Source organism: Sciurus carolinensis, chromosome 8 (assembly GCF_902686445.1).
Source record: "Sciurus carolinensis chromosome 8, mSciCar1.2, whole genome shotgun sequence".
NCBI lineage: Eukaryota > Metazoa > Chordata > Mammalia > Rodentia > Sciuridae > Sciurus > Sciurus carolinensis.
Genome location: NC_062220.1, coordinates 144,943,063 through 144,959,507, shown reverse-complemented (window position 1 = coordinate 144,959,507; position 16,445 = coordinate 144,943,063). Strand labels below are relative to the sequence as shown.

The following is a 16,445-nucleotide window of genomic DNA, read 5'->3' as shown; positions in this document are numbered from 1 at the left end:
CATCTCTGACTCTCATTATGACCAAAAAACCCAAAACCCCCTGGTAATTCTTTTTTAATTGATTTATTTTTTAATTGGTGCGTTACAGTTATACATAAAAGTAAAATTCATTATATGTTTATACATACACAACAGTTTGGTTAATTTCATTCTGCTGTTCTTCCCCTTTCCCATCCCTCCTCCCTTTCCCTCATTCTTCCTCTACTCCACTGCTCTCCCTTCTGTTCTCATGAGACTGTTTCCCAATACCCCCCAACTTCTAATACCTTATTTTTCTCTAACTTCCCTTGACTTTCTGAAACTGGCTTATTTCACTTAGCATGATGGTCTTCAGTTCCATCCATTTGCCAGAAAATGTCATAATTTTATTCTTCTTTATGACTGAATAAAACTCCAGTGTGCATGTGTGTGTGTGTGGGGGGGCATATATAACATTTTCATTATCCAATCTTCTATTAAGGGACACCTGAGCTGGTGATGTAACTTGAGTATTATGAATTGTGCTGCTATAAATATTCATATGCATGTGTCACTATAGTATGCTTTTAGCTCTTTTGGATATATATCAAGGTGTGGGGTAGCTGGGTTTATGATGGGTTCATTCCTAGTATTTTCAGGAATCTCTATATTGCTTTTCATAATGGTTGTACTAATTTGCAGTTCCATCAACAATGCATAAGTGTACCTTTCCCCCCATGTCCTCACCTATATTTATTATTATTTGTATTTTTGATAATTGCTAGTCTAATTGGAATGAGATAAAATCTCAGGGTAGTTTTGATATGCATTTCCCTGATTGCTAAGGATGTTGTACATTTTTTACATACATTTCTTGGCCATTTGCCAACAAATTTCTTCTTTTGAGAAATGTCTGTTTAGTTCATTTCCCCATTTATTGATTGGGTCACTTGTTTTTTTTTGGTATTATGTTTTTTGAGTTCTATATATAGTCTGGATATTAATCTCCTGTCAGAAGAGTAGTCAGCAAAGATTCTCCTATTCTATAGGCTCTCTCTTTATGCTCTTGTTTCCTTTGCTATGCAGAAGTTTTTTTATTTGAAGCCATCCCACTTACTCTTGATTCTATTTCTTGAGTTTCAGGGGGTCTTGTTAAGGAAGTTGGTGTAGGATATGGTTACCCAACATTCTTCCCAATTCATTAGTGATAAATAATTTCAGTTCCTGGATATTCCAGCATTGTAATTTCAAAGAATGGTGGAGGAGCTAGTGGCAAAAGTAATGGTAGACTCTAATGGATCTAGGCCTCTGCCATAGATTCTCTTCTGTGAGCATAATAATGGTGTCTGGGTATCCACATCACGTTGCGCCTCTTCCTTTAGCTGGTGGAACTTGTGCTGTGTCCATCCATGTACTGCACAGTGGAGCAGACCCTGGGATGCCACTGTTAGAGCCTGGAGGAGAGGCAGGGGTGATGGAATCCACTCTTCAGGTTTTGCAGAGACCCAGGAATAAGCCCCACAACCCTTGTTTATGAAGCATGGTTATACTTCCTCTATCTCAAACATCAAGATCTGGTATTCTATTTTTTATATTTTTCTAGCTCTTTCTAAACTCACTCTTTACATCTTAACATATTGACTAACAGCTCATCATATTTCTTAGTATATATGTGAGGACAATGAAGTGGCTTCAATGCCCCCCCCCTTATTGATCCATTTCTTGGAGATAACTTTATCAATCATTCTTTCGTCAGTCTGATAAATGAGGAGAATCATTCCATTACCTCCCACCCACCACGTTCACTAAGAAAGGTTAATTAATCTCATTCAATCCACTCTGGATTGGAGAGCATCAAGACTACCAGTGTTTCTTAAGAATGTGCCTGGTAGACCTTTTTTTGCTGCTGTTGTCTTTTCGGTCTACTCATCTCTTAAAAACACATCAATAAAATGAAGTTGACGAAAGATACATATGCTCTGGAGCACACAGCAGCACTTCTACCAAAGCATCTGCCCTGCTCTGAGGAAATTTTCACATTTGTCATAACAGGGCATAAATAATACACATTCTCTTTTCCTTTGAGGGTGGGGAAATTGTGCTTACTGACTAATGTCACTGTAAGAGAGTAGGACAAGAGGGTATAAGAAGAAAAATCCTGGATTTTGAAGGTGTTACCTGAAGAACATAAAGGGCCATATGTAGCTTGGTGTCCTGTGGCTTGGTCAGCTTTATGATTATCAGCACAACAGCTGTGAATATAGAACATGTAAATTCTGTTGTTAGCCCTCACTGCCTGAAGCATAAACTTCCTCAGTACACATGTCTGAGCATTATTAGAATGGAAGGTATGAGCTTACTGAATATCAATAGGGAGATTAACCAGTTATGCAAACCACAGGCCTCTGACTTCTAGTCCTTATTGATTAAGGACTAGATTACTAAGGTCTTTCATAAACTTTGCAGATGATTAGTGTGACAACAGTGGCAAGATATACTAGGAAGATGATAAACTTTTTTCTGTATTGGAGGTTGGGCACAGGAGAGCTTAACCACTGAGCTATGCATCCAGCCATTATTTCATTTTATTGGTACTGGGGATACCCAGCCCTTTTTTAACTTTCTGTTTTGACACAGGGTCTCATTAAGTTGAGGCTGACCTGGAACTCATGATCCTCTTGCCCTCAGCTTCCCAAACCACTGGGATTACAGGTATGCGCCACCATGCCCAGTCTTTTTATCTTTTGAGACAGGGTCTTGCTGAGTTGCCAAGACTGACCTTGAACTTGGATCTTCCTGCCTCAGCTTCCCAAATGGCTGGATTACAGGCGTGTGCCATCGTTCCCAGAAAAATAATTTACACTACTTAGAGTATTAGAATTTACCAAGGTCTTTCATAAACATTATCCAATCTTATCCTCACTATCAACTTAAAAGGCAGGTGTTAATAGATGAATTCTGTCATTCTTATATCAGCTTGCACCTCAGGCCCAATTACCTTAATTTCAATATAAAAAGGAAAAAAGAGTTGGGGGATCAGGGAAATATGGGTGGGGCCAACATAAATTTTATAAGCTGAACAGGAATCTACAGTTATCTGCCTTGGTGAGATCACTTGGCTTGATCAGAACCCAATATACTGTTGCCCTTTTCACTCCCAACTCTTCCTGTTACTATACCTACCTGGACCCCAGCAGCATAAGAAGGTCACTGGATAGAAGCGCACTCGCTGCTCCTCAATGTGAGTCACTACCTGCTGTTCAGTTCCCAGAAAGTCAGATGATTTCACAAACTTCTTACATACTGTCTGGGCTTGGATGAGTAAGACCTAAACATAAGTGTAGCAGTGAGGAGTTTGCCTAAGGTTTAGTAAAAATTTCCATCATTTTAGAAGGATCATTCTCTAAGTATCTTGCAATAGGACAGACCAGGTTTTACCAGCTGAGACAGGCTTTTTCTGACAGAAAATTACTCAGCCCTCCTACTACCAAGCTAAATCGTACATACTCAAGAAATTTAAAAGTAAGCTCTAACTAGACCCTCTTTTTAAAAACATTTTCATTATTTTTAGTTATACATGATAATACAGTTTAACTAGACCCTCTTTTTTAAATATTTTATTAAAGACTGTGCTATAAAGAATAATACCCTTAATTACTTCGGCTCCATGGCTGACCTTATACTCGATTTTAAGCAAAAAGTTTTAGTAAGTCTTTTCTTGCCCTTAGATGGAAGATAGACTTTTTTTTCCCTTCCATTTGTCAGCTATCTGAATTAGGTTTAGCTAATGAAGGAAATACAAATCAGGTTATAAATCCAATGTCATTTTTTTGTAGGCAGTAAGAAGGTGATAAACTTGGTAACAAATCTTCTCAAATCTGAATCTTTGCCCTAACAACCCAAATCCATTCTCTAATAACTCAATTACTTAATCAAGTGCAGCCATAGTCTTCTTTACCCACAAATGGAAGAATCAAAAAGAAGCCGGAACCTATTTGAGGATATTTATATCTATCTGTTCACTTAATAAGAATCTGGAATGCTAATTCTGAATGTCCACTGCAGCCTGAGCTATTCTAAGTAGCAAAAAAGAATTTTTAGAATTTCAGGCCTTGGGGGGGACCCATCTTTATTGTCAATCAGTTCCAAATGTAAGCCATCAAATCCATTTTAATAAAAACTAATCACCCTTTGCAAATTTACTGATCTGGGCTGAGCTATCTTCATAGCTTATTTTTAAACTGCCAAAGGAAATTTCCCATAATTATATCTGGCTCACAGGTGATAGTAACACAAAATACTGTAGGGTAAACTTGGTTTGTAGGTAGTTTGTAATTCCTCAACTAGAATATGAGGAGAGGAGAAAATGATACTGAAAAGAATGCAGATGTGGTAAGTAAAAAGGCACATTACCTTACTGCTTTTGTACTGAGCAGTTATGTACACATAACTTACTATCACTTGGCTGATCATTTTAATTCTACATCAATCTGGTGATATCAAATAAGTACATGATAGCTGCATAAGCTACTTAGCATTTAAACTCTAGTTAGACACAGTATACGTGGAAACTTATGGTGGCTAAAAAAGAATTAAGAAAAGAATATGCTTGCATTATTTGGAAAATTACATCAAATTATATCAAAGCAAAAGTCCTGTGTCCTAGAATGTCATTTTGTATTAGGGATATACTTGAATCATGAATTTTCTGGTCTGGTCCTCCATGGGGATCAACAAATATATATTAGTTCTAGAGTAAACATAATTTTCATGAAATGAACTCTTACTTTTTTCATTTTGAGATAGGGTCTCACTAAGTTGCTGAGGGTCTCACCAAGTTATTGAGGCTGACCTGGAACTCAAAATCCTCCTGTCTCAGTTCCCAAACAAGCTCTTTTTCCCACTCATCATCTGATTTAGGATACTCAAAAAACTGAGGTGGTGTAATTATATTGTCAAGATCTCTTGGATACTTTCTTGGTGCTAGGACCTTAGGAAGTGCCTCTTGGTCCTATCTTCCCCAGGCCCTGGGAATATTAATCTGTCTCCTCCAGTCCCCACTCTTTCCACAAAGGTGGGGAGAGTAGTACCATACCATAATAGTTAGGAGGCTGAGTAAAAAGCTAGCCAAGAAAATGGTGATACTATAAAAATAAAGTGTGCTGCAGACAGATGTGTTGGCAGAAGGCAGGAGTTCGGCCATGACTGATGGTGGTGAGTGCATCAGGATACACCTAGGAAACAAATCAGTGAACAGGAGTACTACAATAGCTGTCAGACATGAGATATTCACTCAGTGCAACAAGTTAATGAATATGTAACTGCACTTATCATTTTGCTAACTCTTATCCATAAGATTTTGTTCCTTCTCACGACACATTATCTTGTACTCACTTTGTTATGTTATGTTTTTATCTGTATATTTTTAGGCTTGACTACATCTTGTTTCACAGCCCTTTTCCAATACAAGCACCTTGGACAGAAGGTATGTAAAAAGTCTTTTCTCTAGGTTTATTATAGAAAAGAACAGATTCATGATAAAAATGACAGATTTGGTTCTTTCTTACCTGTTGCTCTGACAGAAGTTGTGGAAACATTCACTGGCATTGCCCAGACAGAAAACAGGTGTCATCAATAGTAGAGGTATTAGGCTGGAAGGAAAAAAGTTACCATCCCAATATCCAGCATTTTTCATGCTTTTCCCCCTTTGCAGAATATCTTCCCACCCACAACCACATCACCCCACTGATCTCCACAAATATACATACTTAATTATTCAAGAAAATACCTGAATACCTTAAGTATCCTTACTTTCCAGTTCTTGGGGATGTATAGAAGGAAATGGATTTCGTACATTGGTTAATGAACCCTAACAGAGTATCCAGAGAATCTCTGATATTGTATGGTCAGATAAAATTCTAAGTGGGTCAAAATGAAAGGAAAATCTACCAAGGAGCTCTGTGTGCAGCCTGTTTCACTTTTCATGGTAGCCAGGAATAACTTCATTCTCATTAGCCCCTTCCTGAGCGCTTTCTCAAAGTATACCATTAAATAGGCAGCTAGTTATCTAGTCAAATATAGCCAACTCCCTGTAAGAGATAAAGATTTAGGAGCAAATGTTACAAAGGCTAAAATCAACCCTGATGTGACTGTCACTTGAGGTGAGATCCAGACCCTTTCTGGACTTTATAATTCTTATAGTCTCACCTAATGTTATAAAGTGGATAAGATCTTGAAGACCTTGTATTACAACTCATAAGAACAGGAATTTGGAGATCCAAAAACGCAAAGGAATTTGTTCAAGGTCACATAGAGTTGATGATAGAACTAGGGCTAAAACCCAATTCTGTAACAGCAAACGGATTCCCCAGTTATGTGGGAAAAAGAACTAGAGATCACATATTTATTGCTTCCTACTCAGTAAGGGTCTGTGAGGATTTAGGAGTGACAATGGACATAAAGGACACCCAACTATTTCTTCCTACCTGGGCACTAGAAAAATGAGAGTCTTTTCCTCTTAGTAAGAGGAAAAGAAAAAAAATCTTACCTTGACAAAATGAGGGTGATTTGACCAACTCGACAAGTATAATCTACAACCTGTGAAACAAATAAATGTAAAAACTGTCTTATGACATTGCCAAACACATTACAATAAATACCAGATCATCACATACCACTCCATAGAACAAAAAGGTTTCCAAGAGCCAATTTACTCTCTCAAGCAACGTTTGCTATAGAATTCATGAAACAGATAGCTCCTTAGCATTATAGATGATACAATTTTATCTGTATTACTATATTCTAAAAAAAACAGAATAAGCTGAGCACAGTGGCACAAGCCTGTGATTCCAGTGGCCCAGGAGGCTGAGCAGGAGGGTCACGAGTTCAAAGCCACCTGGGGATATGGCTCAGTGGTTAAGAGCCCCTGGTTTCAATCCCTAGTACCAAAAAAAAAAAAAAAAAAAAAAAAGAGGCTGCAGGATGTAGTTTAATATAAGATTTAAGTACCCAAACAAATTTTCTTAGGAAGAAAGACAAATATGAAATCACACAGTAACCCTGCATCATTTAATAATATTTCTTTTTTTCTTTTAGACTCAGAAAGGTGTGGGTTTTTTCAGAGCCTATGAAGCTCTGTCTATAAGATGACCAGCAGAAATTATAATAGGCAAGTGTTAATAAAATAGTGCAGAATCAATCAGCTCTTTGGATGTAAGACTTTCAGAATCTAAAAGATAGAACCCTTAAAGACTCTACTTGTTGCCCTGGGCATGCAACACAGTGGTAGTGTCTATGCTCAGCAAACACAAGGCAAGCACTGCAAAACAAACAAAAACTCCTTATTTAGATCGGACACTGTAAAACTTCTAAAAGATTAACCCATCTAAAAGAGGAATCATTTCTCCCAATGGGACTTTAGGATGAAAGATTTTGAACAAAACACTTTAAGTAGGTAACAGAATAGAAAGCCTTTTTCTTTCTATTTTAAGGTAGAAATCATATCCTACTGTGGAATGGTCATTAACAAATACACACTAAGTGAGCAATTAATCATAATTAGAGAATGGTCACTGATCTTCCTTGAGAAGTCTGAACCAGGAATAGCAATGATTTTAAGTAGGACAGCTGTTGTTGACTTGAAGGAAATGTGTAAAATTAGTTTTTAGTGACCTCATCCACCAGCTTCCCGTCTCCTCTTTTTATTCTGTCAGGTGGTTATCTGCTCTTTAATTATTGTTCTTACCTGACAAATGGATCTCTGATAAAAAGCTTACTGCTAATAGTTTATGGTAGAAGTCTTCCTAGGGCATTTAGAAAAGAATTCAAAGATGAAAAAAAGATCTTTGCAGTTCTTAGTATACAGCTACAATGGCAGAATAATAAGCACTGGGGAGTATTTTAGACTAGAGTTTGACTCCTTGAAACTAATGGTATCACCTGGGTTAAAAAGAGTAGTATATGTATCTGTGAGTACAGAAAAGAGACTATCATATATGAGAGCTAATCTTATGTCTCTCCAATTTTTCCTTCAAAGATTAATTTATTCCTCTCAGAAACATTCCCCCATGTTGTCTCCATCCTTGGCTTCTGGTCTCGGAGCATTTTCTTCAGGAAATTACTTTGTGACTGAATAAGTGCTCACAAATTCCAATCAGTCCCTTGGCTTTTGAATGAATTAGTAAATTAATGAATGAAAATAAAAATGTGAAATACTAACCCTGTAAGACTTTTGAACTTTTTAAGCATTCATCTACCTAAAGAGAGAAAAATGAACTGTTTCTTTGTAGTGTCTTCTAGTTCTAGGATTATAGGATTATGCAGACAAATATGTAAAAGGATAAACAGCCATGGGTCCTTACTAACTTGTAGGGAGCAAGGAAACCATACAAACTGAAGATACAGAAGAATAATTATAAGTGTTAAATGTCCAGAGGTAAACATAAGAAAAAGGTCCCAGAATATAGTCTGGTTGCTTGCAGCTAAACTAAAATGAAGATAAAATAAAATTTAAAATACAGTTCCTCACTCTCACTAGTTACATTTCAAGTGCTCAGTAGCCACACATGGCTAGTAACTACTTAACTGTACAGTGAATAAAATTTTGGGTATTACAAAAAGTTCTACTGAACAGTTCTTTTACTGACTCTAGTATCTTGTTCAGGATGCTGCTTAAGGGATCTCTTTATGTTTGTTTTTCCATGATTTCCTCCTGCCCTTTCTCCTTATAGCAGAGAGAAAGAAGCGGGGAATGAGGGAGGAAGAAAGAAAGACAGGAAGGGAGGGAGGGATTTTAAAAACATTCTCTACCCCTGCCCTCCTTCAACAGTGAGCATCTTGAACAAGGCTACGAAAAAGCCAGATAAATATCTTCTTAAGAAGTGAGTTGGGTTGGGGTTGTAGCTCAGAGGTAGAGCGCTTGCTTGGCATGAGCAATGCACTGGGTTTGAGTCTCAGCACCACACATAAATAAGTAAAATAAAGGTCCACTGACAATTAATAAATAGTTTTAAAAAATTAAGAAAAAAAGAAGTGAGTCACAGGGCTGGGGTTGTAGCTCAGTGGCAAAGCGCTTGCCTCACATGTATGAGGCACTGGGTTTGATCCTCAGCACCACATAAAAATAAATAAATGAAGGTATTGCATCTATCTATAACTATATATATATATATAGTTACATATATATAAATATATAATAAATATATATTATATATATATATATACATATATATATATATAAATAAAAGAAGTGAGTCAGCTCTCCTGCTTCCTAGTTGCCAGGTCCTGAGCTGCTTCCCTCTGCCATGCCCTTCAGTCATTATGTTCTCACCTTGGGGCCCAGAGCTATGGAGTTGGTTGACCATGGACTGAACTTCTGAAACTGCTGTAGTCAAGAAAAGTTGGAAAGTCACTGTTACAGGTTACCAGAACTTCACAACACAACTAAGATATTCCTGAGTCCTAGAACAAGGTAATATCTTTTGTCATACAAAACAATTCTTTGAAAACTGAATTGTAATTATTTATCTATTTGGAAAAATGTAGTTACTAAAATAAGTATTCTTCTTAAAAATAAATTTCTTGAAATTAAAAAAAAAAAGAGATGAAGATTTCATAGAATCATAGCATTGGAATGTATATTAAGGACCACATAGGCCAATTCTACATTTTATGATGAAAAACAGAGGCCCAATAAAAGGAGATGATATGCTCAAGGGTCATATAGAGGGGTAAGTGGCCAGAACAAGTGGCTAAAAAATAAATCTCCTGATTTACCTCAAATGTCCTTTCTTAAGATTCTATATGCAGACAAATATGTATAAGGATATACAGCCAGGGGTCTTTCCTATTTATTCATCTAAATATTTACTGAGTTTCATCATGTGCCTAAGAGGATACCCCTTTCATTGGTTCTAAAAGTGATCTATAGGATCTGGAGAAAGGTGTTGAAAGGTCTTCCAAACAATTTTACTCTATCATGCTCTTTTTTAAAAAAAATTTTTTTAAATTGTTCATGGACCCTTATTCATCAAACCCAGCACCTCACACATATGAGGAAGCTCTCTACCACTGAACTACAACCTCTACATGCTCTTAATGAAAAGTCCCCCTTCAAAAAAAAAAAAAAAAGGGAGCAGAACAAATACTGCAGAAATAAGATTAAAATATTTAGTAAGATATGTATAATAAGATTAAAATACACAAGACTTTTAAAGAAATGAAAATTGAGCCAGGTGCAGTGGCACACACCTGTAATCTCAGGAGGTTGAGACAGGAGGATCATAAGTTCAAGGACAGCTTCAGCAACTTAGCAAGGCCCTAAGTAACTTAGTAAGACACTGTCTCAAAATTAAAAATTATTAAAAAGATCTGAGGATGTGGCTCCGTGGTAAACTGTCCCTGGGTTAAATCCCCAGTACTCCCTCAAATAAGAAATGATAACATCATAAAAAATGTCATCTACTACTTAGCGATATTGAAAGAATTAGAAATAAACTCAATTTTTATTATACAAGGAAATACCATTTGGCAGTAAAAAAGGATGAATTATTTATACATGCTACAATGGATGAACTTCAAATGCACTATGCTAAGTGAAAGAAACCACAGAAACACAAGAGACCACATATGGTATTACTGAATTTATATGAGAGGTCCGGAAAAGGGAGGTCTAGAGAGAAAGAAAGTAGATTACTGATTACCTAGAGCAGAGAGTGAGAAGGGCATGGTTAAGGGCATGAAAGATTTTATTGGGGTAAAGAAATATTCTGAAATTGATTTATGATGATTACACAACTTGGTAAATTTAATTAAAACATCACTGAATTGTACACTTGAAATTGATGAATTATGTGATATGTAAAATATGCACAAACATGAAAGAATTCAGATGTACTGACTTAGCATTCTCTTCTCTTTTATCATTGTCATACTGGAGAGTGCCTCCAACTCTGAGAATTAAAGAAGGAAAGACAAGTGTTTTCGGGATTCATCTTGTTTTTGGACTACCACACATTCAATTCCTCTGCACTTCAACAAGTCAATACCATCACCCACACATAATGAAGAAACAGAACAGTGCAGAACACTTTCCCTAAAACCTGAACCCCAAATCTCATGTCAGTAGACAGCAGCACCTCCTTGACTCTTCTCCAGGACCTTCCCCCACCCAGCTTCTTATGCAGTGCTAGGGATGGAACGCAGGGCCTTTCCCATGCTAGGCAAGTGCTCTACCACTGAGCTATACTCCAGTCCTCCAAGACCATTTTCTTTACTCTGCTAACAATGATGGATGGCATGAAGCCAAGGATTTCCCACATTGAATCAAACAAGGCAGGAATGGCAGTACTGTAAATAATGTTTCTCATAATAAAATCTTTTGCGTGTATGTGTAAGGAAATGGAGGAGAGGAAGTAACATCAATAAAATGGAAATTCTGTGGAAACGTGGTTTTACCTTCACTAACCTCCACAAATTCACTCAGCTAGTGTTCAGTGCTTACACTGTTTATCAGAGATGTTATGAGTATATTTTAGCACACTGTTCTTAACTATCAGCTCTGAATAAACTTACCAGTGGAGATGTGTTCTGTCCACTCTGGTTGTGTTTCATCCTTAGTTCTGTGCACAAATACCAGATGTAATTGATGGTGTAGAGAAATGAGGAAATGTAGAATACCTAGGTTAAAAATTGAAACAATCCATCATAACTGTCCCTCTCTTCCTTAAATTTATTTCATTATTTTCCAATATGAGAATCCTACCTGCAGGCTTATTAGTAACATACCATCTAGTATCCCTACCATGTAAATCAGTCACATCCAGGAATTCTACTCAGGCCTACCTAAAACATGCCCAACATCTTTATTTTATCCTTTTGATTGTTCAGAGGAACCATAGGATTATCTACCTCCTCTCATCTAATTGTTTCACTTTACTTTCTTTTTTTTCAGTATTAAGTACTGAAACTAGGGACTTTGTGCATGATAGTAAATACCACTGAGCTTTTTTTTTTTTTCCCCATTATCTCATTTCATTTCACCATTTCATTTCATTTCATTCTGATACAGGTTCTCATTATGTTGCCGAGGCTGGCCTTGAACTTGCCATTCTCCTGCCTCAGTGAGTCACAGGAATTATAGGCATGTACCACTGTGCCTGGCTAACTGTTCCACTTTTATGAGGGTATCACAGAATCTTTTTCTATTATATTTTAATTGAAAAGGCAATAAGAATTTCTATTTCTAATAATGGTAGCTTTGTAAGTCTATTTTTCATCACTATAATAACATTTTTGAGGTGAGTTACTTTTAAAGAAAAGAGATTTATTGTGGTTCATAGTTCTGGAGGTAAAGGGTCTAAGGACTCTCATTTGGTGATGACCTTCTTGGCGACAGAGTTTGGGGGCAGCTTAGAGACAGGGAACACTTGTGTCTGTGTCTGTTCCCTCTCCCTCTACTTATAAAGCCAAATCATCTCCTAAAGGCCTCATCTCTAAATATCATAGTCAAAGCCATGTGCAGTGACACATGCCTGTAATCCTAACAATTTGGGAGACAAGAGGATTCCAAGTTTGAGGCCAGCCTCAGCAACTTAGTGAAGTTCTAAGCAATTTAGCAAGATCCTGTCTCAAAATAAAAATGAAAAGGACTGGGGATGTGGCTCAGTGGTTTAGAGTCCATGGGTTCAATCCTCAGTACCCCCAATCCCCCTCAAAATTACAGAGTATATTTCCACCCTCTTACTACCATTAATATATATATAACTATGGTGATTAAATTCTTGCTTGAGTTTTGGGGAACCCATATTAACAGCCTGAGTTAGGCTATGGAATCAAAATTTCCATTCAAAGTATTAAATATGCAGGATAAAGTATTTTTTAAAGATAAATATATATTTGTGTGTCTGGCTATGTGTGTGGGTGTGTGGGTGTATGAACATGCATGTGCACACAGTGCTGAGGATTAAACCCGGGGCTTCAGGCATGCTAGGCAAGTGCTCTACCACTAAGCTACTTCCTAGCCCTAGACAATTTTTTTTTAAAGGCTCTTTAAAAGCATCAAAGAATAGACATGATAACAAACAACCAGCAGGACAAAATGTAAGGAAATGAATTTCTACTTTCAGCATTGATAAATAACAGGAACAGAATTCACCCTCCAGGCTTAAGCAATTAAAAATTGAGCAAAATATATGAAAACATTTAGTTGTTAAACAGCAGACAAGAAATAGTGAAGAACAACAATCCCTGAAAGAATAAGGTGGAAAAGAAAGGGGACTCACTGAGTTCCCCAGCTCACTGACTGGAAAACACGTGTGTGTGGCAGGGAGGAGGGATCCTAACAGATTGTTTTCTTGGTTGAGCTGAGGAAACAGAGTTCAGTTTGGGAGGAGGAGGCTGCTTAAATCTGTTAACTAGAACATCAGGGAAGAGGTAACTACACGGAGTTACAATGCTCTGGAAATCAGAGGTCTCCCAAGTCTTTGAGTATTAATCTATGCATGACCAAAGAAAAGAGCCACCAGAAAAGACTAGGTAGGGGGCTGGGGCTGCAACTCAGCGGCAGGGTACTTGCCCAGCCTGCATGAGGCACTGGGGTCAATCCTTAGCAGCACATATAAATAAACAAATAAAATAAAGGGATGCTGTTCATCTACAACTAGAAAAATATTTTTAAAAAATAGGTGGAGCACCTACTCTTAACTTTTTGTTTGATTTTTAAATTAAATATAAATTGATCAAGCTTATCTTCCTTAATCATGTGAACGGAAAACAGGAGTACAGTGGTTGTGAGAAGAAGCCTCTATGGAAATTAGATTGCAAGTAAAAGTATGAGCATGTTTTCCTCTTCTACAGAAATTTTCAAAAGGTTCCCAGGGCAGGGCAGGGGGGTGGTGCTTGTTTTTGTTTTTGTTTTTGTTTCGTCGTTTTTCTTGTCATTGGGTTTGATTTTGGTCCTCTGCCTTTCCTTCCAGTTCTCCTCCTTTTATTAATAGGAAAACAGGCAAAAACCCTATTTATGTGTGAGTTTCCCCCTCAGACACCTTTCATCCTGTGTAGCTGCTCTGCACTAGAGTTGCCCAGATCATCATGGTGAGCAATTTTAAGATATTTTATTGAAAGGTAGAAGTTACTTCAGAACTCAATTTCTCTGGTCCTTTTTATTAATAATATCATTTGGATTCCCATTGCTCTTTGGAGTTGCTTATTAAATATGTGGTTTTTGACAACCTCCTCATTAAAATTTAAATGAATACTGGTTTGTAAATAATTAGCAACATTATCCATTCCATTTATGAGAAAGAGGAGAACAGCTAATAAACTTTATTGTAAAAAAAAAAAAAAAAAAAATAGGTGGAGCAATCCCCAAAGCTCAGTTAGGGCCAGGAATAGCTCATATTCTCATCTGGCAGAGTGGTGAGACTTACTAAAACACAGAGCATAATCACAAGAAGAGTTCTGCCTCAGTAAGAGAGATCTGTACATGAAAGATTGTCTTCATAAAGCTTAAAGGCTACCTGGGTGTGGTGAGGCACACCTGGAATCCCTGCAATTAAGGAGGCTGAGGCAGGAGGATTGAAAATTTGGGGCCACCTTGGCAACTTAGTGAGAGCCTGTCTCAAAATAAAAAATATAAACGACTAGGGATGTAGCTCAGTAGAATGCTGCCTAGCATATACAAGGCCCTGGGGTCAATCCCTGGTACTGCAAGACCAAACAAAAGCAAAAAACACAGGCACGACTTGAAACTTGAAAGGATCAGACTCAGTTAACTGCATCCAAGACAACACACCTTCCAAATTAAAAAAACATATTTAAAAATTGGATAATAAACAATGTAAAATCTGCAATTTCTGGCATCTAATAAAATAATGTTAGACACGCAAAGAAGCAGGAAAATACGACCCATTAATAAGAGAAAATTAATCAACAAAAATGGACCCACACAAACTGGGGTTGTGGCTCAGTGGCAGAGCACTTGCCTATCATGTGTGAGGCACTGGGTTCAATTCTTGACACCACATATAAATAAATAAAATAAAGGTCCACTGACAACTAAAAAAAATTTTTTTAAATGGACCCTGAAATAACACAAATTAAAACTGAGAAGCTGGGTACAGTGGCGCACATCTGTAATCCCAGTTACTTGGGAGGCTAAGGCAGCAGGATCACATATTCTTAGCTAGCCTGGGCAAAATAATAAGACACTGTTTCAAAATAAAATAAAATAAAATAAAACTGTACTGGGGATGTAGCTCAGTGTAGTGTTTGCCTAGCATAGGCAAGGCCCTGGGTTTAATTCCCTGTACTACAAGCAAAAATGTTAAAGGAACTATTAACAATCAATCTCCTATGTCCAAAAATGCATAGGAAATCAGAAAGTATGAGCATAACAAGAAATACAAGATATATATTTTAAAAATACAAACTGAACTTTTTAGAAGTAAAAATAAAATGTATGAAAGAAATGTGGAAGACTAGAAACTTCAAAAAGAAAAATTTAGTAAACATGAAGACAGAAACACAGAAATGTCAGCTATTTAAACTGAACCACCAAGAGAAAAAAAAAAAAAGACTTTGAAAAATGAACAAACTCTCACTGAGCTGTGGAATGAAAGTAGGATAAGAAACATGATATCAGAATTCCAAAAAGAGCCAAGATGTAGAGAGAGAACAAAAACAGAAAACAAATTTAAAAAATCTAAAAAAGCGAAATTAAAAAAAAAAAAAAAAAGAAATAAAAAGAAAAGAGACGGGGCTGGGGCTGGGGCTCAGTGGTAGAGTACTTGCCTAACGTGTGAGGCACTGGGTTTGATCCTCAGCACCACATAAAAATAAATAAATCAAAATAAAGGTATTATGTTTATCTACCAAAAAAATATAAAAAAAGATAAAAACAAAGCAGAACAAAGGACAAGTTTTTCCAAATTTGAAATAAATCATTACATCTGGAGAAGCTTAACAAAATCAAGCATAAGAAATATGAATAAAATGCACCAGAGTAGACTGTAATCAACTTACTGTAAGCAATGATAAACAGAAAATCCCAAAAGCAGAGTAAAAAGACACATTATGTACACAAGAACAAAGATAAGAAAGATAGCAGACTTCTTATCAGAAACAATACAATCTAGAACACAAGAACATCTTGAAAATTCTGAGAGGGAAAAAAAAAAGTCAAACTGGAAATTTCTACAAAGCAAAGATGCCTTTCAAGAAAAAAATAAAAACAAACACTTTTTCAGACAAATAAAAGCTGAGAGAATACACTAAGGCAGACCATTACTATAAGAAATGTTAAAGGAAATTTTTCAGGTAGAAAACAGATGATACCAGATAGAAATCTGGATCTATGCAAACAAATTAAAAGTACCAAAAATGGGAAAAGTTTTACCAGATAATTCAGCAATTCAGTCTCAGGCATATACCCAAAAGAACTGAAAACAGGAACTCAAACAAGTACAAGTATATGCATGAGATCAGCCCAA

The 16,445-nt window shown here is 36.7% G+C and overlaps 1 protein-coding gene across 2 annotated transcripts in view; it reads right to left on the bottom strand.

The window, feature by feature from the left end:
• Positions 1–951: 951 nt before the first annotated feature.
• Tmem116 (transmembrane protein 116) overlaps positions 952–16,445 on the bottom strand; it is a 112,383-nt gene continuing 96,889 nt past the window's right edge. The window contains exons 5-12 of one of the 2 annotated variants that reach the window (XM_047561775.1): positions 11,530–11,634; positions 9,287–9,340; positions 6,506–6,555; positions 5,526–5,609; positions 5,054–5,192; positions 3,142–3,286; positions 2,137–2,210; positions 952–1,412 (exon numbers count right to left, since the gene is read on the bottom strand). In XM_047561775.1, the coding sequence (XP_047417731.1) occupies positions 1,206–1,412; positions 2,137–2,210; positions 3,142–3,286; positions 5,054–5,192; positions 5,526–5,609; positions 6,506–6,555; positions 9,287–9,340; positions 11,530–11,634 (858 nt within the window). In that variant the 3' untranslated portion in view covers positions 952–1,205. The remainder of the gene's footprint in view (positions 1,413–2,136; positions 2,211–3,141; positions 3,287–5,053; positions 5,193–5,525; positions 5,610–6,505; positions 6,556–9,286; positions 9,341–11,529; positions 11,635–16,445) is intronic. The other variant, XM_047561776.1, reaches the window with a different exon arrangement.